Raw genomic sequence first — 23,901 nt, 5'->3', positions numbered from 1 at the left:
ATATTCGGTTGGGAGCCGCCCAGAGTGGCTGGGAAAACCCAGCCAGATGGGTGGGGTATAAATAATAAATTATTATTATTATTATTATTATTATTATTATTATTATTATTAAGCAGGGGTGGCTAACCTGTTGTTGGACTTCAACTCCCATCAGGCCTAGATAGCAGTGTCAATGGGAGTTGGAATTCCAATGACATCTGGAAGGCCACAGGCTAGCAACTCTTGCCATAAAGCCTTTAGAATTATAAAGTAAAAAGGGGGGTTGGTGTTTGTGTGTGTGTGTGTGTGTGCATGCACAAGTGCACAAGTGCACATCATCACACTTATGGCTCTTATGGCTCTAAATACCACAACTGCCATGTTTCTATTCACATATTGCTAAACTGTATTGCTATACAGTGGCAGACATGCCCAAGGGAGGCCCTCATTTCTAGAGCAAAATAAGTGTGCAGATGTGAGGTGTTCTATACCCCTTGCCCAACTTTTATTTGTTCAGCTTTCCCCATCTAAGTCAGTGTCTTTCATTCCAACAGAGACAATTTTTTGCAATGGAACTCGTTCCGCTGCACAAGAGGGCACTGCAGGACTTTCCAAGTTTACGGTAACTCCTCTCCCCTCTCCTTGGGAATCCTCTGGGCAGCCACTGGTCTCTGAGCTGCCCCCCTGCTCCAAAGAGAGGTACCTCCTCACACTGCCCCAAAGGGGCCTGGGAAGCACCCCCTGGTCAGCCCCAGAGGCACTATTCGCCTGGAGAACTTGTAGCCAGGGCTGCTGCTACAAACAGCTGTGCAAGTCTTTGGGAGGCAGAGATGCAAGAGGGCATCAGAGGAGGGAGGGAAGGAAAGAGGGACAGACGCGACTATCATCAAGGCACCCCAGGATGCCACGGCTGGTTGAAAACGACTGACATAGTGGTTGAAAACGACTGACATAGTGAATTAAGCAGAAGGCGAGGTGGAGAGCACCAATTTTTGGCCTTGCACAGGGCTGAAATTTTAAAGGCCGCATTCTGCCACTGATTTCTCCCTGGCTTTAAATATTATTTGGGCAAACTTGAATTTACCTAATGGGTCTGTTGACATCATGTCTCATACTTAGATCACCAAACTAGAAAAAAAAATGGGTGTTCACTACTCTCTTTGGGGAAAGGTTTTTCCCATTGTGATGCTGCAATCCAGATAGTAATCTCTTTATTTCAGGTGAAACTGACACATAGTGCTGGAACATTGTGTAGATGCAACTTGGGCCCCACCCCAACAAAAGTAAATAGGTTTTATTATACTGACATCTAGTGGACTCCCAAAGCACACAGAAATACTGTGTGGTGTCATCCTATGTATGCTTTATCAGAAGTCCCTCTGTGTTGAGTAAGGCTTACTTCTTTGTAAATTCATCCACCGCCACGCAGATGTGTGATGTTACACGCACATACCTGCACGTAGTGTGTGTGATGTCACATGCACTATGTGCAGGCGTTGAAAAGAACTAAAGAAAACTGTCAAGCATTTAACCACCAAGTGTCACAGCCTGAAAGGACAAAAAAGGGATAATTAAATATTAACTCATACCTTCTCAAAGCGCACACCTTAACGTGCCTCTAATTCAACTCAATCGCACACAGCGTTCGAAACTCCCATTGTTCTGGGCGCGTTTTGCGGCAGGGAATTTCGCAATCCATTTCTGAGCTCTAGGCCCAGTACTGCACCTAAGATTTCAGAATAAAATGGCCACTGTTATTCAGAAATAAATTCCAACCAAGTTCAATGGGGCTTCCTCCCAAGTAAAACGTGCATGGATTGGAGACCTGAAAAACCGTTTTTTTGCTTTTCAACCTAACATGTTTTGTTTAGGTTTTAGTTGCCTTGTTTAATGTACTTTTAATGTATGATGCGCTTTTAATCTGAAATACCGGTATACTAGGCAGTGAGTTATGGTTTAGTAGTGCATGTTAAACTGTTCTCTACCTCACTCTCACAGGGATGCTTAAAATCTAAATAAATTGGGATCACTGAAAGACCCTCAAGTCTTAGGGTTGCGAACTGGACACTGCCACCAGCTGTACAGGTCTTTAATATGTGTTAACTGTGGTGCCAAAAATGATTTAAAAAATTTATGAAGGAAAGGGGGTGTGGGGAGAATCCAGGGCTTGCCTGCAGTGTGGAAGAAAAAGGGGACCTTTTCTGTCTCCCTACTTCCAGCAACTCTCCGAGTTGTGGGGTGGGCAGGGGGAGGACTAGACACTGTGCAATATGAACATAATATTTTAGCTGCAGTTCGTTCATTTTCAGCTTTGTATTCTTGTTAGTAAAATAGCGCGCCTGGACATTCCGTTCTGGCGCCTATAACCTCTGTTTAATTTAATATCTCAGTTTCTAACACTGAGAGGAAAATAAGTTCCTTGTCGTTTCCCCTTCAGACTCAACTCACCCGAAACGTGGTATGAGAGGAGTCAAAAACCCGCAGCCTGACCGTTTCCTCCTCATGGCGCCACCCGGGCAGATAGGAAAAAAGAGAAATGAACGCTCCCATGTCAGCGACTAAAGAAGCCGTTTCCTCCGTTAGGGAGCAGCAACTGCTCCTTCGACTCCCCCTTGCGAACCCTCCCTTTTAAGGGGAGGATTTGGGGGCGGCGCTTAACCCCGCCTCGCACCTCCTTTCCCCTCGATCCCGCCCACCCCGCGCTCCTCCCGCCCAATCAGATGCCGGATCCGCAGCAGTGCCCGGCCGGGCCCGGCAGCGCCCTTACGCCGCCGCCGCCGCCTTGGCCGGCAGCTTCTGAGGCGGGCGCGCCGTGACGGACAGACGGGACGGACCGTCGCCGGGGGCACCGTCACACCCCCTCTGAAGATGAACATAATGGACTTCAATGTAAAGAAGCTGGCGGCCGACGCCGGCACGTTCCTCAGCCGCGCTGTGCAGGTAACGGAGAGGCGAAGGGCGACTAGAGCTGGCCTGCCTTCGCCTCAGCAGGGAGGAGGACGAGAAGGCCGGCGGCTCCTCCGACCTGGCCCTCCTCTTCCTCCCCCCCGGGTGCCGTTGAAACCGTTGGTTGCGCGCGCCGCCCTTATTTGTTTATTCAATGGCAGAGCTGGGGCACGCACACACCCCTCCGCTAAGTGGGGCCTGGCCGGGCCTTGTCACGGATTGGCAGCCTGGTGGCGCCTCGGCCTCTCTCTCTCTATCTCTCCACACCCCCGCGCACGTCTAAGCCGCCGCCCATCCGTTGTCGCCTCTCTGCAGGCTTGGAAGCCGAGTGTCGCCCTCCTTCCCTCCTTGGCCGGCCCTTGAGAGCCTCAGGCCGGCTGTCCTCTCGGCGGCGGCGGCGGTGGTGGGTGGGACGGGCCTGACCGCCCGCTACCGGCCTCAAGGGCTTACGCAAGACCTTCCCCTCTCCTGGGTGTCGGTCTCTCTCTTTCCCCCACCGCCGCCCACTCCCTTCCCCTGGCTAAGGGAAAACGGGGCCTGCTCGAAATTTGGGCATGGCCAGTGTTCCCTGTAGGCAAAGACTAGTAGAGCCCTAGTTTTTAGTGTTTGACGTTTTATTACGTTTCTATATGTGTTGGAAGCCGCCCAAAGTGGCTGGGGAAACCCAGACAGGTAGATGGGCGGGGTGTTATTATTATTATTAATTGATGGGTGGGGACGGGGTGCTATTAATATTATTTTTATTTAATTGGGGAGGGGTGTTAATAATAATAAGAAGTCCAAATAATGTTTTGGAATACAACTCCCATCTTCCCTAGCCATCAGAAACTGGTCAGGGATGATGGGAATTGTAGTGGAAAAGACCCAGCTGGAGACCCAAGTTTGGGGAAACCCTGCTCTAGGCCCTCTCATGTGCTATCTGTGGAGGCAGTCATATGGGGAGTGGAGGAGAATTGTGTCTTGTGGCTTTAATCTCTGCACCTTTACCCACATTTCTGAGGGTTGTGAGGTGGTGGGGAATTGGTGCTTTTAAAATAGGGTGTTGCTTCCAGCTTAGCCTTGAATACACAATCATTTCTACAGAACCTCAGTGCGGCAGTCCTCCCACTACGTATTAAGAATTCACAACTTAATTCCAGGGTAGTGTTTCATATCCGACAGGATTTAATTAGAAATTACATAGTAATTACTAATTCGAGAAAGTGGAAATACATTCTTTTCCCCTCTCCCTGTGCTGCAAAGAGTGACATTTCGTTGATCTGTGAAGTATATTGAGTTGTCCTCTCTGCTGAGCTAGTCTTGCCAAAACCTTTCTGCACCTCCTGTCTTCTCTTGCCCTTGAAAGCTCCTATCAAACATGCAAGCTGACTGGAAGTGCCATGTTCTAAGAAAGCATATAGCTACCCGATGCTGAAGACAAACTGCATGTGGAGGTGGTGCTGTTGTCCTTGTGGGCTTCAGAGGCACATTTCAATTGCTGGTGTTGGGCTAGATGAAGACAGGTGCTTGCTCAAGACCAACCACAGTTTGATTGGAACACAAAGTGCTGGGTGTGTGTTGCAAACAATAAAACACTGCAAATGAACCTTCATTTTGCTTACCCACTAAACATTAATTTCCTTTGCATCAAAGATGTATCAGTTTTTTCTTTTGCCTCTTCCCAGCTCTCTTCACTCCTTTTTTTTCCAAATTAAAGAGTGAATAAAGGTATGAAGGTCAGCTACTGTCCACCAGTACCTGGCAACCAGCTATCCTGTGCCTACCACCTTTTCTCTACTACCATAGGCTGCAGTGTTGTCAGTGAACCTTGTGGGCCTCCTTTGCATCCTTGTGCTAGCTCTGGTGTAGAGCAGGCATCCCCAAACTTCGGCCCTCCAGATGTTTTGGACTACAATTCCCATCATCACTGGTCCTGTTAGCGAGGGATCATGGGAGTTGTAGGCCAAAACATCTGGAGGGCTGCAGTTTGGGGATGCCTGGTGTAGAGTCTCTTAAGCTAGAAATGTCCCATGCTGAATGGCCACCTACTTTTGAACCTTCAAAAGCATGTTGTGATATGGCGGTAGATCTTGTGACTAAAAAAAGTAGGGCTGAGGTACAGATCATGCAAATGCTATTTTTCAAATCTTTGCTTTCTAGGGTTCTTCAAAAAGTTAACACTTTAATTAGGAATTATTAAGCAGCAGTTGTTTCATAGATTAATAATAATAATAATAATAATAATAATTTATTATTTATACCCCGCCCATCTGGCCGGGTTCCCCCAGCCACCCCATTAGTGATTTTGTGCTATTCCTCTTTTCCATGTGAAGTTTCTGCATCTGTTGCCTATCTTCACAAGTACTGAAGAGATGACAAGAGAAACTATCTTCTTATTTAGAGATCTTATGATGCCTGTCTTGTGATGTTTAATGTGATTAACGTTTCTGTGAAAATGTTGTACTTAATGTTTTTTTTCCTCAAATTGGTTTGACTTCAAATAAATATATTGGTCTGAGTTATCCGTTTCACTCAGACCCATAAGTGGGTTAGAGAAATGGGTTGTCATAGCAATATTTTTAACCACTGTCATACACTTTCCTGTTAGCTTCCTTTCTCTTGAACATTACTCCATAATTTTTGGGAGGAGTCAGTTGCATAATAGCTCCTAAGAACATTGGTTATGCATTTTTGACAGTGGCTACACATGCTCAGTTTCTTTTGTCAGTGCTATTTATAATATTCCATCTTTTCTTCAAGGAGCTCAAGCTTTTTCTCAAGACAAAACTCTACCTTAGGGCTGTTGGGATAAGAAATGGGAGAAAGTAGCCCTAAGGTAGTTTTGTCTTGAGAGAAAGTGAGTGGCCCAAAGTCACCTAGAGAACTTCATGACTGAGTGGTGATTTGAACCTAGGTTTTCCAAATCCTAGCTCAACGCTCCTGCTGCAATTGCACCATAGTGTCATGAAAGTTCATCTGCCTCTAGATAAAAGCAAATCAGGGTAGTTAACATCATCAATAACAAACAATATATGGTAACTCCTTCCAGCAACTTAGAGACCAACTAAGTTTGACATTGGTATGAGCTTTTGTGTGCACTGTTGTTGAACAGCATTAAATAGCCAACAGCTCTGTGAATTGTGCTGAGAATCATGGAAGCCTATGGAGTTCATAATTGGTGGTTCCAGTAACGTGAGTTAATGCTTAGTGTCTGTTTGTTGAGTTCCTGAAGTTTAAGAGCAAACTTCCCATACAGCACACTGCAGTACAGTATTTTCAGTCAAATCTTTAACACAAAACTTTACATAGAGGTCAAGTGTATAAATGTGGTCTTATTAAAAGAATACCAAATTAAAAGGGTTACAAATACAAATGCAGAAGTATCAATAGAATTTACACTTTGGTCACTTACTGGGGCAAGCAGCAACTGCTCCAGGCCACACCCCTTCCATGTCAACACTTCCTCCGGATTTCTGCACTTCCATATCCCAGGCAGAGGAAACCTAGAATAGTGCTATGATGCTTTTATCTACAAAGCTGCATTGTATCATCAACCATATTTGATACCATATTAAATAACTTCATATGTTATTTTGGAAGGAGTATATTGATGAAGGGCCACACAAAAGCCCTCCAACTTTGTTCTAAATCTGTTATTGAATAGCTAATACTAGAAGAGCTGTTGGTTAGCTGTGCTGCATACTGCATTGGTCCCAGCCTCAGTGGAAATACTGAATTATTACTTAGCATCAGTAATGGACTGGATGAGGGTCATACAGAAACTCGAACCTGACAAGACAGATGTATCATTGTAAGGTAGCTCATCTCTCCAGAGAGGCAGCATTCAAGTTATTGTGAATATGATTACTCTCCCTTTAAAGAACAAGTTTTACAGTTTGGTATTGCTCATAGACTTTTGGAAACCAAGCTGGATTAAACAGCATTGAACATCTTCCACCAGCTGAGACACCTGCACCAAGACCGCTCTTGCATAGAAGGAGCTTAGTCATACCGGTAGTTATCCATGTTCTGGTTACTCCAAGAATATACTACACTACTAGTTAGACATCAAGCAGTTAGTAGCTTCATTTTCATAGCAGTTTGAAGGAAGAAAAAAAATATCTTTCTTGGATAATATTTCTGTTATGACTTCTTTTTGTATTGATACTAACAAAAGTTGTATTTCTGGACTGTAACATGAAAAGTGATTTATTTGTTTGTTTAACCAATGTAGTTTACAGAAGAAAAACTTGGGCAAGCAGAGAAGACTGAATTGGATGCTCACTTAGAAAATCTTCTGTGCAAAGCAGAATGTACTAAGCAATGGACTGAAAAGGTTATGAAGCAGACAGAAGTGTTACTGCAACCCAATCCAAGTAAGAAAAGCATGTTTTTATTTTGCTCTTTATGTTTGCCAGGTAACACTTTGTGCATGCTACATAGGACAGCCTTGTATTTAGCCAACAGGAATTCATCCTGGTTTGGTTTCTGCGCTAGCTGTGGAAGACAAGACCCTTCTACTATAGGTAGCAAAAACATGCAGTGGGCTGGAGTAATGTCTCTCAGCCAGTTTGCTTGGCAGAAAACAGCTTTTCCAACTTGCTAAGATGTTACTACAAGCCTCTTAATTGTTGTTGTTAAGTCATTTAGTCGTGTCCGACTCTTCGTGACCCCATGGACCAGAGCACGCCAGGCACTCCTGTCTTCCACTGCCTCCCGCAGTTTGGTCAAACTCATGTTCGTAGCTTCGAGAACACTGTCCAACCATCTCATCCTCTGTCGTCCCCTTCTCCTTGTGCCCTCAATCTTTCCCAACATCAGGGTCTTTTCCAGGGAGTCTTCTCTTCTCATGAGGTGGCCTCTTAATAGACTAGTATTTATTATTATTATTATTATTATTATTGGTAAGTTGGTTACTTTTGGGGTCTATTTGCAAGACTGACATAGCACAATCTGCTAATTGGAGCACAGCTAGAACTTTTCTGTTGTTGACTATGGAGAGGCTTGTATTTGTAAACCTTATCTTTTGTGGTGAGCTATGAAGCCTGGCTTCAAGGAAAGTCCATTGGTTCAGAGTCTTGCTGCTGCTTCAGTAACTGCAAAATGATCAATAGCTTTATGACTTAAGAAAGTAAATGTTTTGTTTTCAAAGACAGCTCTGTAGAATGATCTGCCTCAGAACAAGTGGCTTTGTTCAGCTCTGACTTCCCATTTCAATCTGAAAACAGAATACAATTTATTGCGAACTGAAAAGTAAAATGATGGTGATGATGGGGTGCCTATTTGAACACCACTCCAGCTTTTATTTCCCCTGAGCTAGTGTTGGGACATATATGTGTGCAGAGGGATAAATTTGAACCCTGGTAAATCGGTAACTAGTTTAATGCAATAAAACCAGTTTCCAGTCTGGAGCTAATTCTCCACGTGTTCTTTACAAAGATTTGAACAATATCTTGAATGAATGTTGCTGGTTTTACTTTAAATATAAATTCCAAAATGTTTCCTAGTTTTTTAAAGAAAAAAATGGGTATCGAGTTGAATATTATTATTATTATTAAAAAAAAGAAACAATATTTCATTAAGATACAATAACATCTGAAAGGAAAATATCCTAAAATCAAATACCATCAATTGTTGTTGGCATCCATCTGTTTCAAAAGACAATGGAGTGTGCCTCTGGGGTAAAGTCAAACCACTGGAGTATCACAGCACCCACTGTGGCTGTAGAGAGCGGTAACTTGTCATACTATCTTATGCTGACTTCAGTGTTCTCATTGGCATTTGTTTTGTTTTCAAGCTTTGCTTTTGAACTTTGGTCTTTTGAGGTTCATCCTGATGTGCTTAGTAAATGATTGCATGCTGGAAACTGGGTGGAATGCTTAATAAACAACAACCTAGCATCTTGTATATTTATTACCCCGGCCTTAATAACAAAAAATGCCTACTACCTTCTCTGTAGTTCATGTTTAAGGGTGAGAAATTACTTTCTAGGCCTACAGCTTTGAAAGAGTGGGTTAGAAACTTAGTTATATAAGGTTGATATGCAGTCATAGGCTAGGTGGCCTTATTGTATATTGAATCTTTTCCTTGAGTATGTGTGTGTGTTGAAGTTTCAGTCTTCTAATACTAGAAGACGGTTTATGGAAGAAGAGGGGTGAGAGGGTGTTCACTTGTTGCTCACTAATTTTTTTGTTGGTATGTGGTATTATTATTATTATTATTATTATTATTATTTAAGTTTATATAATAAATAGTATGGATGAAGTCCAGAAAAACTTGGGTTCCGATCCCATACTAATGAGTATGTTATTAGTTTAGGCTCAGTTACATCTCTAAACAGGAGAAATAGTAACACCGCCATATGGTTAGTGATAACATTTATATAGCATTGGCAACAATAGGTAGTATAGTCTGACGGCATGTGTTTGTTAGTGGAGTAGATCCGCATTAAGAAAATTCAGCAGTTCACTACTGCTGGTCTGTGTTTTGTATTCCCTCAGGCTGTTGGGGAATATCTTTTCTGGAAATGTATAGGGGTGAGGTATTTTTTTAAAGCAGCTACTTTGTTAATTAACATAATTCTGAAATGCTGATAGGACAGAAAATGATATTTGGTCTTCAGTGTATTTCGCTATCTCTCAGAACTATATAAAGCTGCTGATTTTCTGAAAAAGGAGCTTCACACTTCTCAGCTTAGTCAGACAGCTCATCTGTTTGGGGAAGGGAGGCTGTAATATGTCTCTTGAGTATTTGTATACTTAAATAGATTTCCTCATTTAAATCTTGAGTGATGATGAAATCTTTTAAAACTGATCTTTTTGCTGTATAGACAGGGATCCACAAACCTCCCTGGCATGAGTATAGCATCTAGATCAAGGGAAGTAATAGTACCACTGTATTCTGCTCTGGTCAGACCTCACCTGGAGTACTGTGCCCAGGTCTGGACACCACAGTTCAAGAAGGATACTGACAAGCTGGAACGTGTCCAGAGGAGGGCAACCAAAATGGTCAAAGGCCTGGAAACGATGCCTTATGAGGAACGGCTTAGGGAGCTGGGCATGTTTAGCCCAGAGAAAAGAAGGTTAAGGGGTGATATGATAGCCATGTTCAAATATATAAAAGGATGTCATATAGAGGAGGGAGAAAGTTTGTTTTCTGCTGCTCCAGAGAAGCGGACACAGAGCAATGGATTTAAACTACAGTACAAGAAAGAAGATTCCACCCAAACATTAAGAAGAACTTCCTGACAGTAAGAGCTGTTCGGCAGTGGAATTTGCTGCCAAGGAGTGTGGTGGAGTCTCCTCCTTTGGAGATCTTTAAGCAGAGGCTTGACAGCCATCTGTCAGGAATGCTTTGATGGTGTTTCCTTGGCAGGGGGTTGGACTGGATGGCCCTTATGGTCTCTTCCAACTCTATGATGGCTTCTATTTGTTGTGATATGAGTTCCCATATTCCATTTCAGAGAGGAGGATTTTTAAAAATGCTGCATGAAACCTTGTAACAGATAGAAGCAGAGACCAACACAGCTTCTGCTGTTTCAGTGCCCTATGCAGTTTATGCTGCCTCTACCCCCTGTCTTCTGGTGTGCACACAGCATTTTGAAGAGTCAGTGGTGACCAAGAGTTGTGGCTGGGTAGTAAGTGAAGAAAAATATGTGCAAAAATGACTGGAGCAGTGTGAGTTTAGGTGCTGTTAACCATGATAGGGTTTTTTAAAAATAATTTTTCACATTTGCCAGTCATACATAAAAAGGGTGTTGGGTATTTTTCCTTCTTCAAAAATAACTGCTTTTTACATTGGCCAGTAACTTACAATTGGTTGTGTTATCTTTTGCTAGATGCTAGAATGGAAGAGTTTGTCTATGAAAAACTAGACCGTAAAGCTCCAAGTCGTATGAATAACCCAGAAATACTGGGCCAGCACATGATTGATGCTGGGAATGAGTTTGGTCCTGGAACAGCATATGGTAAGTAACAACTATTTCATATCACTTGAGCATCCCAGACTAAGAATTGTTGGTGTGGTAGCAACTTGCGCTGATTGCACTGAGTCAGTGTATACAGGATTGCAGTGTTATTTAATTAGGAATAAGTATGTGCAGGATGGCAGTCTTGAATTAATTAGGAACTAGGGGTGAGTGATGCTTCTGTAAGGATGATTTGTAACCTTATTCTGAAGCTGTACGTGGACCAGGTATGAGAACTTGAAACTGACTTGAGCAAAATGCAATATCAAAAGTAAAACTTGGAGCATGCTATAAAACAATGCAAATACAAAAAACCCTTAGTGACATTGTAAAAAGTCACTATGTCAACATTTTGTGCTTTACGTTTCTGTAATGTTAGATGGGTGGCTATGTTAACTCATACTGGAACGACTTAATGCTCTTTTTTGTTGCAGGAAATGCTCTCATTAAATGTGGAGAAACACAAAGACGAATTGGAGCAGCAGACCGAGAACTAATTCAGACATCTGCAATAAACTTCCTCACACCTCTGCGAAATTTTATAGAAGGAGATTATAAAACAATTACTGTAAGTTGTGAATACGGTTCCTTAACTTTAAGGAAGTAGTTCAAAATGCATAAAGTATCAATTTGATTTTGTGTCATTAAGTGTTACTCTTGAAGGATTCCTACTACAAAATAGTGACCTAGAAGGTTTTAACCATTATATAACAGAGAGAGAATAGGAAGTGCCAAGTGGCTTATGCTTCTCTATTTTCTCTAAAGTGAACGTTTTCCATGTACTCACATGCAATTTTCTTCAACGTTCACAGAGGGAACGCAAATTATTACAAAATAAAAGACTAGACTTGGATGCTGCCAAAACAAGACTGAAAAAGGCTAAATTAGCAGAAGCTCGAGCTGCAGTAAGTAAAATTTCTCCATAAATGTTCAGAATATTGTTAACTTGTTATGTGGTGATTCATGGTTCAACATGCGGCCCTTAAATATTGAATTAACTAAGTGTCAGTAAATTTAGATATCTAAACAGGGTTAAGCAGAAGTTGTCTCTCTGTGTGTGTGTCTCTTGTCTCAGGATGTGAACAGACTGGGAGCAAATCTCTGTTCAGTCTGCAGTGAGATTTTGTAAAGGGAAGCCTTGCCATTCTATGTCCCCAAACTTTCCCGCACCATACAGCTTGGAAACAGATAACAAAGGGTTTTTCGATGCCTAGGAACTTAGATTGCTTTAGGAAAGATCTCATAAATACAGTTCCCAGGCACATCTTCAAGTAAGATTAGGGAAGGATACTAACTCTGTATTGACTGCAACTCCAAGGCGCTTATCAGTGGGGAAGACACCTGACTACAACGATGGTATACCAAACTTACATTTCAACTGATCACAGATACTACGGCTATGCTACATATGATATACTTAAATAGATATGTATACATTAGCTTTGGAAAGGAAGTCTCAAAGTTGTGTGCCTATGTTCATAATTTGTAGCTCATTGGCCACCTAAATGAAGAAAAATCCTGAGTTTGTAAAATTATCTACCTGGTCACCTTGAAACTCATTTTATTGACATAGGAAGCCAGATAAGGGACAGTAGGAAAGCAGTGATAGGTATTGAACCAAGAAAGTATTCTACAAGTTTTCATTGACTACTTTAGAAGGCTATGCTCCAGGCATTTAATATAGTATGTTAGGTTAGACCCTGTGTTTTCAATTTTTTAAAATGTGTTTGGTAATATAATGGAGGCCACATCTTCTATTCTTGTTCTCTGGCCTAATTGAGTTGGTGAGCAATAGTGAGAATATGAAGCATTTTAAGGCTTTTAAACTTATTTCAAATAGTACTTGGTTCCACATATGGAAATGATAATGGAAAAGAATACATGCATAATGGCTTTGCTGTTTATTGTTTGCTTTTTTGTGTCTTAAGTCTCTGACATTGCAGTAGCATTTAATGATCAACAATTTACCTTCTTTCATAAAATAACATAATTTTGTTTTTATGCACTTTAAGCAACTAAACCTGTCTCCACCTGAAGAAAATAACATTATGGTAAATGTCTCATACATGCTCAACTTGGTGCATGTAAAATGGCTACAGGTTTGTTGGCCTCTTGTCTTCATAACATTTCTTCAAGTGTTTCCTCTTGCTTTCTGTTGATATGTACTGTCCATCCAGATTCCTTGAATGACAGATTACACCAGATCAACATATTTACATCAAATTAACAGGTTTATATAATGTCTTATTGACTTTAACACTTCTTCTGTGGTATAGTCTTTGGGAATAAAAAAATATGTCAAACTAAATGTTGACTAAAACAGTAGCAGACTAAATTATTTTAATAATTGGGTACGCTGTTCTTTCAATGATATATAAGGCTTTAGCAAATTGTCCAGTTACGTGGTGCTTTTTTCTAAACATAAGATCCAAAAGCTCAGCTTTCTGGAGAGTATGCTTTCTGTCTTAATATGTCTGAAGCATGTCAGTCTTAAAATCAGAGGGATCTTTGCATATTTGTCTAGAAACACTGAAACATTTCTAAGCCTTATGAAAACTCTTAAGTAAAATACTTTTGTATGGACTCAAGTTGTACTGGACTCTATTATAGCCTTAAACGATTTACAAGGGAATATGTTCCTTGTTTACTATTTGAATACCAACTTCCTTCCTCAGTCCCGCTCTTCATTAACTGCAACTTTTCCTGGAATATCTGAAAAAAGAGAAGTTGCTCATTGTACTGAAATTTCGTCAACAAACAGATACTCCAGCATAAATGAAATATGGAGTAAGAACTTCTGAGTCGCATTTGAAACTTTCCTCCAATTCAGCCTCATAAGGAACACTGCGAACTGTAATTTAAAGATGCTGGAAATTGCAGCTCTGAGCAGTAAGCTACAGTTCCCAGGATTCTTTGGGGTTAGCAGTGTTTTAAATGCATCATGAGTACTCAGCCGAAGGCTGTCTACTGTGGACTATATTAGTGGAAGAATGGGGTAGAAGTGTTCTATAACCATTCAAATGACCTAAAGGTCTAAATTATTGACCTGATCTGATAAAGACAGGCTTGGATAGCAAGAGAAATCACTGGTGTTTCCTCTATCATTGTATTAGCCGTTGTTGTGATAGACTTTGCTTGTGTAGGGCACCTTTTCATGAAGATCATCCATGCATTCGTTCATAATTCAGGCAAATTTTACCTTAGACTGTGGTCTTTGTTTGCTTTGAAAGTAATATGTTTTAGCTGGTTTCTTTTAATACTATATTCTACTTACCGGTATTTCACACAATGAAATCTTGAGATCTTGTGGGCAGAGTTCTGCTCACAGAATGAGGTGGGGAGAGGTGGTGTTCTTAGCCTAGACCTACCCTACCCATGTGCTCTAGAGCAGGGGTCAGCAAACTTTTTCAGCAGGGGGCTGGTCCGGACTATATTTTGAAAAAAAAAATTGAACGAATTCCTATGCCCCACAAATAACCCAGAGATACATTTTAAATAAAAGGACACATTCTACTCATGTAAAAACACCAGGCAGGCCCCACAAATAACCCAGAAATGCATTTTAAATAAAAGGACACATTCTATTCATATAGAATGCTGATTCCTGGACCGTCCGTGGGCCGGATTTAGAAGGTGATTGGGCCACATCCGGCCCCTGGGCCTTAGTTTGGGGACCCCTGCTCTAGAGGAACAATAGGAGGAGGAGCTGCAGGAAAAAGTGGGAATCAGGGTTAGGTGAGTTCCTTTCCATGAACAGGAACCTCCTTTCTGCAGGCAGAACGACCCATTCTGTCCATAGAAGGGGTGCTCTGCATCTTAGATACTTAAGGATACTGTTGTAAGAAACTTTGTATCTAGCAGGCAGCTGCTTTCAGCTGAGGACAATTTGGAGGGTAGAATATGCTTAATACCCCATTCCGGTTATAGCCAGCTTCTTCTGAGAATAGCTGGGAATAAAGATGTTACAAAAGGTCTTCAGCTCACCAGCCAGTTTCCTCTGCTGCTAAAGTCTTCTCAAATGCATTGTTCTTGTTAAATATAATAAAATTAGATAATAAATTTGGATAATAGGTATGCACACCTAAAATATTACATTGGTGATACCCTGTGTGAACCATAATAAAATTCACTAGTTAATACCTTAACTAGTATACAAGCAAAGGTGTCGCTCTGTTTGTTATCAAGCACATTACAAACACTGTGGGTAAAGTGAATAAGGAAATCAAAACAGGAAAGATGGGAAAGAACAATGAGTGCAAGTTCACCAGACAAATTCTTCATACTGTTGTTTCTCCACTTCTTTATGCATACAAGATTTGGGCAGAGGAGGTAACAAAAGTAAGTAATCTAACTGAAGCTGTTGGTTATGAAATTACATAATGTTGAGATCTGATTCAGCATGGATCTCGTCCCTGATATCAAAGGGTTGGTATTGATACTGTGCATTGTAGTACACAGTTTGAAGTGGCAGTGGCAAAATGATCCACATAACATGTGGGAAATAAATCTACCAGAAAAGAGGGGTGGGTGTTTATGAAGATGTTATAATGTTTTTTCTTTTTCTGAATTTAATAACACATGGTAATTCTCTGATCCTCGGTCCAGGCAACTACCCATCTGACATGCGTGAAACTAGTAGCTCAACACAATTTCTCCTCAGAGCAATCAATGTTCCCATTCTGTTTATAGAAACATATGAAACTGTAAAATATTAAACATCCCACCATGTATGCAACCAAATCCTATGAATCTTCTTCATAACTTGTTTTCTTACTTAACTTGCATTTGTCCTATTTTTAGTTGTTGTTTAGCTTTGTAGAAATATTGAAAGGTGCATTTTAGGGCCAAGTCTCAAATGTTGCTGCTTAAGACTACTTAATGTTTACATGAATACTTATTATTGAACTCAATAGCTGCATTACTACTCAGCATTTACTATTTGTTTTCCCATTCTCTAAAGAACTTTGAAACTATAATTACTCAGAATATTACCTAGTTTAATATTCTGCAGTCAGAATAAACAACATACATGGAAAAAACAATCAGCCTTCATTTCAGCTATTAACATACAATTAAAATTATCTATGAGCCTTTTCTTATCATGCATTGCTATATTTCCCTGTATACTGAAATGAAAATGCAGCTATTACAGTCAAGTTAAAAGTAGGCTTAGTAAAAAAGTACTGTATTTTTCTGTGTATTGGATGCTCCCATGTATAGGACGCCTCCTATTTCGGGGGACTCCAAATTAAGAAAATGGGGGGAAATTGCCCTGACTTGTAGAATTTGGGGGGGGGGGGTGTGCCCAGAGGGGCTAACAGTCACGCACGTCTAACATGACACCTATCAGCTGTTCCCTCACCGGCAATCACTGAGGGGGGGGGCAGAGTTGAGCTTTTTTTGGGGGGGAAGAGTGATTAAGCTTTTCCTCCCAATTACTTTTAGCACTTTTCGTCTTTCCCGTGGGGCCTCCATATTCTGCTTGCCTCCTCCCACTCTGCCCGCCATACAGCTGGGAGGGAGGCTGTAGGCAGTCCCTGTGCAGCGTCTTCATGCGGCTCCATTTGTGTGCAGGTGGCGCAGCATTGCACAGGAGGAGTGCAGCGATTGAAATAATACCCCCCTGCACCTTTCACATCAGCAAAACATTGCCCCTTGCACTCCTCTTGTGTAACATTGCACCACCTGCATACAAATGGAGCCACACGAAGACGCCACACAGAAAAAACAGATCACATGCAGCCTCCCCACAGCTGTAGGGCGGGCAGAGTGGGAAGAGGCAAGCAGACTAAGAATGCCCCGCGAGAAAGGCGCTGCTGCTCGAGTTGGCCGCAGTGATCGAATATATCTCTCCCCACTGCGCCTTTTTTGCGGGGCATTCTTAGTCTGCTTGCCTCCTCCCACTCTGCCCACCTTACAGCTGTGGGGGAGGCTGCGTACAGTCTGTTTTTTCTGCACAGCGTCTTCACGCGGCTCCATTTGTGCGCTGGTGGCGCAACGTTACATGGGGAATGCAAGGCACAATGTTTCACTGATGTGAAAGGTGCAGAGGGGGGATATTACTTCAATCGCCGCACTCCTCTTGTGTAACATTGTGCCGCCCACTCACAAATGGAGCCATGCACAGCCAAAATGGACTGCCTACAACCTCCCAGCTGTAGGGCGGGCAGAGTTGGAGAAGGCAAGCAGAATATGGAGGCCCCGCAGCTCACCACTGCCAGGAGCTGTGACTGCTAGACCAAGTACCGTGTTTATTTATATATTTAATTGCTATATTCCATGGATAAGACGGCCCACATTTTTAAACCTAAAAAATTGGGTTAAAAAACCTCATCTTATAGACAGAAAAATACGGTACTCTGCAAAAAATGGAAAACCATCACAAATAATGCAAGGAAATCTAGATGCCTGTCAGAATATGCCATACTGGTAGGATCATGAACAATGGATGTTAGATATTGTGGATTTATTCCATACAAATACTGCAGGACAAGATTGAACAGTATTTCTCCTGCTTAATGGAGACTCCTGGATAATCTTTGAAGCTGGAACAGTTGGCTAGCCCTTCATGTTAGTAAGCAGTGTTTTGCCTTGAGCAGAGATGGCGAGCTCTGGCAGATGCATTGTGCTAATTCTTTTCAGCATGATAGGTGGCTTGCTTGAGGGTTTTTAAAACCACTTTCTCAGTGTCAACTTACAAGCTTCCTAACAGGTTTTGACATCAAGTGAGAAATGCAGTGCTGTATGTGTTTTGAAGAAGGCTGTTCAATACTGTGAAATAGTAGAATATACTGACTATTCCCTACCACTTACTGAAATGTACTGTAAATTGAATGATGGGACTAGGTGTGACAATGGATTACTTATAGGCAAAGCACTGTGGTACAATCCACATTAATTTCAAGCAAATCTCGTAGAAATAAAGAAACTGAAGTGCACAGTTAAAGCTCTTACATTAAATTTTAGTGGCATTTGCTCTTATTTTCTCCACCCTAGCAGCATAATTAATTTTATGTATCAAATTCTAAGTGAAATATATCTTACAGTCTGAACAGGAAGTCAGAATAGCCCAGAGTGAGTTTGACCGTCAAGCAGAAATTACTAGACTTCTGTTGGAAGGCATCAGCAGTACTCATGTAAGTACTAAGTAGAAGAAAATACTGTAAATGCATCTCATAATAGTTTGTAGAAGACTACGTAATCTTACACAACTAAAAATAATTTCTAAAAGTTGGTGTGATACGTGTGTAATAACTATTGAGGATGAGAAAATCAAGTGATTGTACAAGCACTATGACAATATTTCAATTACCTCTATCCAAAGAGCATTGGAGACTCATAGGGTTATTTTAGTTATGGAGGTTGAAGTAAAGGCTTCCTTCTCTCTCTCCTGCCTGAAGACATCTGGCAAAATAGACAATAACCAATGAAAAATAATGCCCTGAAGTTAGAATCATAGAGAATCCCTATGTCCAGTCTCAATGCAAGGTTGCATCTATGACAAACGGCTGTCCAAGTTCTGTCTAAATATCGCTGACAAAGGAGACACCACCATTTTCTGTTCTATCATTGAACACTACTATTAATGTTCAGCCAAAACCTGCTTCCCTGCTATTTTCACCATTGGTTATAGTTCTGCTGTCTAGAGTATCAGACAACAAGTTTGCAGGATGGCCCATCAGATATTTTGAAGAACACTATCATATCAGTTTTTAAGGCCAGTCTCTTCCGTTTTTATATTTAAAAAGGTTCAGAGATAGGGTAGTTCAAGTTCAGCATTTCAGTCTTTGGCTATCCTCCTAAGCACTTTATTTGAGATAGTTACTGAAGTTGGACATTTTTGTTGGGGCATATTGGAAGCAACCTTTAATATAAACACAGTTATCTGGAATCACAATGAATTCGTGTCAAACTTGCAATCTGGCTGGAACTCTCTAATTGTTGCAAGCTAGTTAATGTAACACAGTATACACAGTTCTGTACTGATATTTGAACTCTGCTGCATTTCAGGCACATCACCTTCGCTGTTTGAATGATTTTGTAGAAGCTCAGATGACATATTATGCACAGTGTTACCAGTATATGTTGGACCTTCAGAAACAGCTTGGAAGGTAAGGAAATTATAGTCTTCATAGCTACTTTCCTAAATTGCATGTACAGTGCTGCTAGAAGTACCTCTGATTAAAGGATAACTTGGAGGACAGCTGAGTTGATGCTGCTTCACTTCATTGTTCTGACAGGCCAATTTAACTCCAGAAGTTGCTACAGTGATCAGATAAGGAAGAGAAATTAGTGGAAGTAACAGTCTTCTTTAATAACCCTCCTTCGGTGACTTTTTAGACATCTGAGGAAATGGTCTGACATATCACAGTAACAGGTCAGCAGGTGTAACATATGGATGGCAGGAGAGAGAGATGTGAATAAGTGCTGTGGGCTTGAATTGCTCACAGGCTTGCACTGAAGTACAGCTAGGCTTCTCCTGGTGTTTTTGGATGTACGTCAAGGTATCTGCAGCAAGCCCAGCAAAAGAAGTAAAATGCTTTACAGCAAATAAAAAATGCTGCCTACTTTCTAGGCAGAGGGAGTTCAGAACATTTCTTGCAATTCACAACAACTGTCCTGCTGGATAATTACTTCCATGTTAGCAAACAGTTGTCACATTCACTAAAAGCCAGTCGCTAATGGGCAGCTGCATCTTGGCCTACTAAAAAAAGGCCTTGACCTGGTTCGAAAATATTTCTGGGAGTTTGCCAGAGAAAACAGCAGCTTACAAAGTGCACAAAGCCTACTATATAGATAGAGAGGGGTATGTGTGAAAAAATAAAGATAAAATCTTACTGCAGAAAGTCATAGGTTTAAAGCAGTAGATGAATATGTAAACTGTAAACTTGTAGTCACTTTCATTTTCATAATAACTGCATGAAGTCATTCAGTGTTTAGATATATCAGTTTGCCTGATAAAAAGTATCTTAATCCTCTTTTCCCTTAGTAGCCTAAAGCTTGGTCTTCTTTTGGAATGTGTTTCTCTGTAGCTAATGATTTCTTTGCCAGAAAAGCCTTTTAGAATTAACTGTAGTTATTCCAGCAAAAAAGGGAACAGTCTTCTGCAGTTTGAATGTGTTGTCGTAAGGAATATGGTAATTAAGAAAATATTTTTAGTGCTTAGCTGTGTTGGATGTTCATGTGCTTGTGTATCGTGATAAGCCTTTATGGCTTATATGAGTTCTCTTTTGTTAGGACATAGATAGTTCCATTTTTTCAAAGCTAGCTGTCACAGTGGCCTGAGTGGGCTACTTCAGAGTAACGACCTCCCGATATCTTCTGTCCCTCACACTAACTTTATAGACTTTTTATAATTCAAAAGAATCAGTTGTGGGCATGTTGCATGTGTGCCTTCAAATCCTTACTGCCATGTAGAAAAAATGAGTTGAAGAAGGTTGGTGACAAGGCAAGATTCAGAGGGGCTTTACTTTGTACCCAATCATATCATTGTAAATAGAAAAGATGTACATTATTGATTCCTCTGGTTTGGTATAATTTCACATCATGGCTAGCCTGCTGAGGTACTTGATTTAACTGCTTGTGGTCCTGGGACTGTGAAAGCATTTCTGCATAGAAATTCCCTCCCTTGCACATGTCAATACTCTATAATCTTCCAACTCCCTGTTGACTGTTCCACTAGTGTGGAATATTTCTCTACCACAACCTGTAAAAATTATTGTTTCAATACAATTTGTTTTACAGCTGGAATAAAATGGGTCATATGTTTCTTGTTGGTTTTTCCCTATCTTGTCGGACATTACCTTTGCCTAACTTTTTGCTCTGCTGAGCTCTACAAAGCCCCTGTTGGTTTTTGTGCCCCAGGACTCCTTAATAATACTGTGTAGATACCTACACAGTATCTGTTTCTCTAAAGTGCAAATAGATCCAGGAATGCCCCTTGAATGCTGTTTCTTGTAACACAATGGAGCCCTATTAGGATTTTCCACAATGTATTCTTCATTGTTAAAGTTGATAGGGCAGGTTCTTGAGAAAGATTTCTGGAAAGGTTCTGAGCAGGTCCAGTAACTTGTAATAAGGGTAGGATACAGGGGCACCCTTTCTTTCTGAATAGAGAAACAAATTAGGGATGGCTACGTCTAAAGAAGCATATAAGTGTACATCTCTCTTGCAATATCCTTCCCCCCACCACCCCCAGGCATTATTTATAGGCTTCCTTTGTGAATTCTGGATCATGTTTGCAACTGTGCTTTGCACACCTTGTCATAAGAGGTTTCTGTTGGAAGATAAGGAGAAGCCAGAGGTGGCATTTAACTAAAATGAAAGTATATGAATTGCTAATAGTAAGTGATAGATCTGGGTCATGAAATGCTCATGGTAACATTAGTATGTACCTATCAGTGCTATATTAATTTTGTGTTTCACAGCTTTCCATCTACGTTCCTTGCCAACAATCACCAGTCTTCGTCAAGCTGTGCTCCAAGTAGTTCCATTACTAGTACAGGTGCCTCCTCTGCCTCTGTTACAGCCTCATTGTCCTCAATAAGCAATGCAGCAGTTACTTGCAGCTTGGGTGAAGCGAAGTCCGCAAGCGGCAACAGAAAAGCCAGAGTTCTTTATGATTATGATGCTGCGAATAGCAGTGAATTATCACTTCTTGCAGATGAGGTACACTTTTTCTATTCTTGATTATAAATAGAAGTAAACAAATTTAATGTTCTGCTCGCTAAGAGTAAAAGTCAATTCTCTGGTCATCATCCAAGGCAATAAACATACATAAGTATCCATTTGACCCTTGCAACGTACCAGGAATTAGTAATGAGGAAAGAGTGGCTTCTTAGGGAAGGTTTCTGATGTTACCAAGCAATAGACCAGGCATAGGCAAACTCGGCCCTCCAGATGTTTTGGGACTACAACTCCCATGGTCCCTAGCTAACAGGACCAGTGGTCAGGGATGATGGGAATTGTAGTCTCAAAACATCTGGAGGGCTGAGTTTGCCTATGCCTGCAATAGACTGTCTGTAATGTATATCATATGACTATAGGATTACTTGGATGTTCCAATCCCTGATTATATTGCATGTAACTGCATCAGCAATAGATTAACATGTTAAATACTCATTTTTTGTGTAAAGCTAACGAGGCAGATATTTTATGCGTGCACTTCTTTTGGAGATACTGCTGGGATTGCAAAATCTTTCAGCCTCCTGACCTGCCTCTACTATATATTTTGGAAAGTTGTTTCACTATGCGTTTGGACCCCTTCTTAGGAAATCATAACTAAGTTTTGCATGATAGTTCCTGAGATCAAGGAGCAGGTTTTCATCTATGTTTGGATATAATTAGATACAGATGGCAGACTGAAACTTCCAAAACTACCGTACACTGATTTTTTTTTGGGGGGGGGTGCCTCTTAGCTTTCTTGAATATATTTTTGACATAAAATGTTCTTTCTACTCGTCACTATACAAGGCTCCAGGACACAGAGTACACACTACTTCACCCATTATTTTATTTTACTTAATATTTTTATACAACCCAATAACAAAAGTTCTCAGGGAATTTATCAGTAAACAAATAAAACCATGACGTGCAAAAATGCAACCTAAAACTAGCAGCAGCGGGAATAACATTAGTACAACGGATCCATCCCATAATACTTGTGTCCCGCATTTGTAAGAAACAGTGTGGCAGCATCTAAACTTTGGAACTCTCTGCCCATTGAGAGCTGGCAGGTGCCTTCACTGCATTCTTTTCAGTGCCTGGGTATGTCATTCACATACCCAGATATATGGATGTTGACATGTGTTTTAATTTGTTTCAATTTATTGCTGGTTTTTTTTTCATGTTTAGATAATGGTTTTTAACCATTTTTTATTGATTATTTTTGTTTTATTCTCTTTGTAAACTGCTTGGAGATTTTTTATCAAGCAGTGTATCAATTTTATTAAATAAATAAAACTACTAACACATATTTAGAGTGAACCCTAGGCGGCAGCCCAGGTTTCTAGGCTAGTGCCTACTCGCAAAGTAGGAGAATTCACAAAATTTTCAGAAGCATATTATCTAATTTATTTATTCATGACACAAGCATAATAAATAAACATTGCTTTTTGTTTTTGTTTTAGGTAATAACAGTGTACAGTATGCCTGGCATGGATTCAGACTGGTTGATGGGTGAACGAGGAAACCAGAAGGGCAAAGTGCCTATTACTTACTTAGAACTGTTAAACTGAATAACTGGCTTGTATAAAGACTGCCAGTTATGGTGAGACCATATTTATATGCAATTAACTTTATATAAAACCAGTTTAAGTGTCTTCCATGTTAACATCTTAAAGGATGTGAATACCAGCCATTAGAAATGGGCTTTTCTGCCAATATTCTTGCATGGTAGATACTCTTTTCAGATCTAAGTTGTTTAAAAGCTTTTACTTTATGTGCCAAGACTGTTTCTACAGAATTTTGTTTCTACTGGAATTTTCACTAATAACAAACTTCTGCTTTTGAGTAATCTAAACTGAAAATGGGAGGTATTGTTTTCTACAGAACTTTTCATAATGGCAAGCTTCTTCACCAACAATAAAATTGTTAAACAGTAACTTCTTTTGCTAAACAAGTATTTGATGTTTAATGTCTTAAAGGGCTATGATTATAGTTATGCATCTGAATATTACACTTTTACTGAAAACATTAAATAGAATTCTGAAAGGAAATGTACAGCATAAAAAGAGCCCTACTAGAGGGATCAGATTAAGGCCTGTTAAGTTGAGTTTTCTGTACTCACATTAGCCAACCAGATGTCTATGGGCAGCACAAAAGCTGTTTGTGATTAACCAGCAACTGGAATTCAGAGACAATTTGCCTCCCAGTTTTGGAGGTAGCACAAAACTTAGCTCCATTTTAAAATGTACTTTAAAAATCGAGAATTCCAAATTTGTCCAGGTGGCATTATTCCAAATAATATATAATAAAACTATGGTGATCCCCATCAGAACACAAATGGTGTAAATACCACAACTCATCATTTA

General features: G+C 40.7%; 1 protein-coding gene and 1 long non-coding RNA gene across 2 annotated transcripts in view; one reads left to right on the top strand and one right to left on the bottom strand.

Annotated features, from left to right (window-relative positions):
* Positions 1-2,593, bottom strand: part of LOC148685010 (uncharacterized) — a 38,115-nt gene extending 35,522 nt beyond the window's left edge. The window contains exons 1-2 of the long non-coding RNA XR_015950971.1: positions 2,428-2,593; positions 1,569-1,705 (exon numbers count right to left, since the gene is read on the bottom strand). This is a non-coding gene — a long non-coding RNA (uncharacterized LOC148685010). The remainder of the gene's footprint in view (positions 1-1,568; positions 1,706-2,427) is intronic.
* A 127-nt stretch (positions 2,594-2,720) lies between these two features.
* On the top strand, positions 2,721-23,472 carry SH3GLB1 (SH3 domain containing GRB2 like, endophilin B1). The gene is made up of 9 exons (XM_035122500.3): positions 2,721-2,919; positions 7,139-7,280; positions 10,742-10,870; positions 11,305-11,438; positions 11,683-11,775; positions 17,917-18,006; positions 18,881-18,981; positions 21,298-21,538; positions 22,999-23,472. Exons 1-9 carry the CDS (start codon positions 2,848-2,850, stop codon positions 23,104-23,106), a joined length of 1,110 nt encoding a protein of 369 aa, XP_034978391.1. The 5' UTR covers positions 2,721-2,847; the 3' UTR covers positions 23,107-23,472.
* Positions 23,473-23,901: the final 429 nt, after the last annotated feature.

This window comes from Zootoca vivipara, chromosome 7 (genome assembly GCF_965207765.1).
Source record: "Zootoca vivipara chromosome 7, rZooViv2.hap1.1, whole genome shotgun sequence".
Classification (NCBI taxonomy): domain Eukaryota; kingdom Metazoa; phylum Chordata; class Lepidosauria; order Squamata; family Lacertidae; genus Zootoca; species Zootoca vivipara.
Note: the sequence above shows the minus strand (reverse complement) of the source record. Positions and strands in the feature narration are given on the sequence as shown.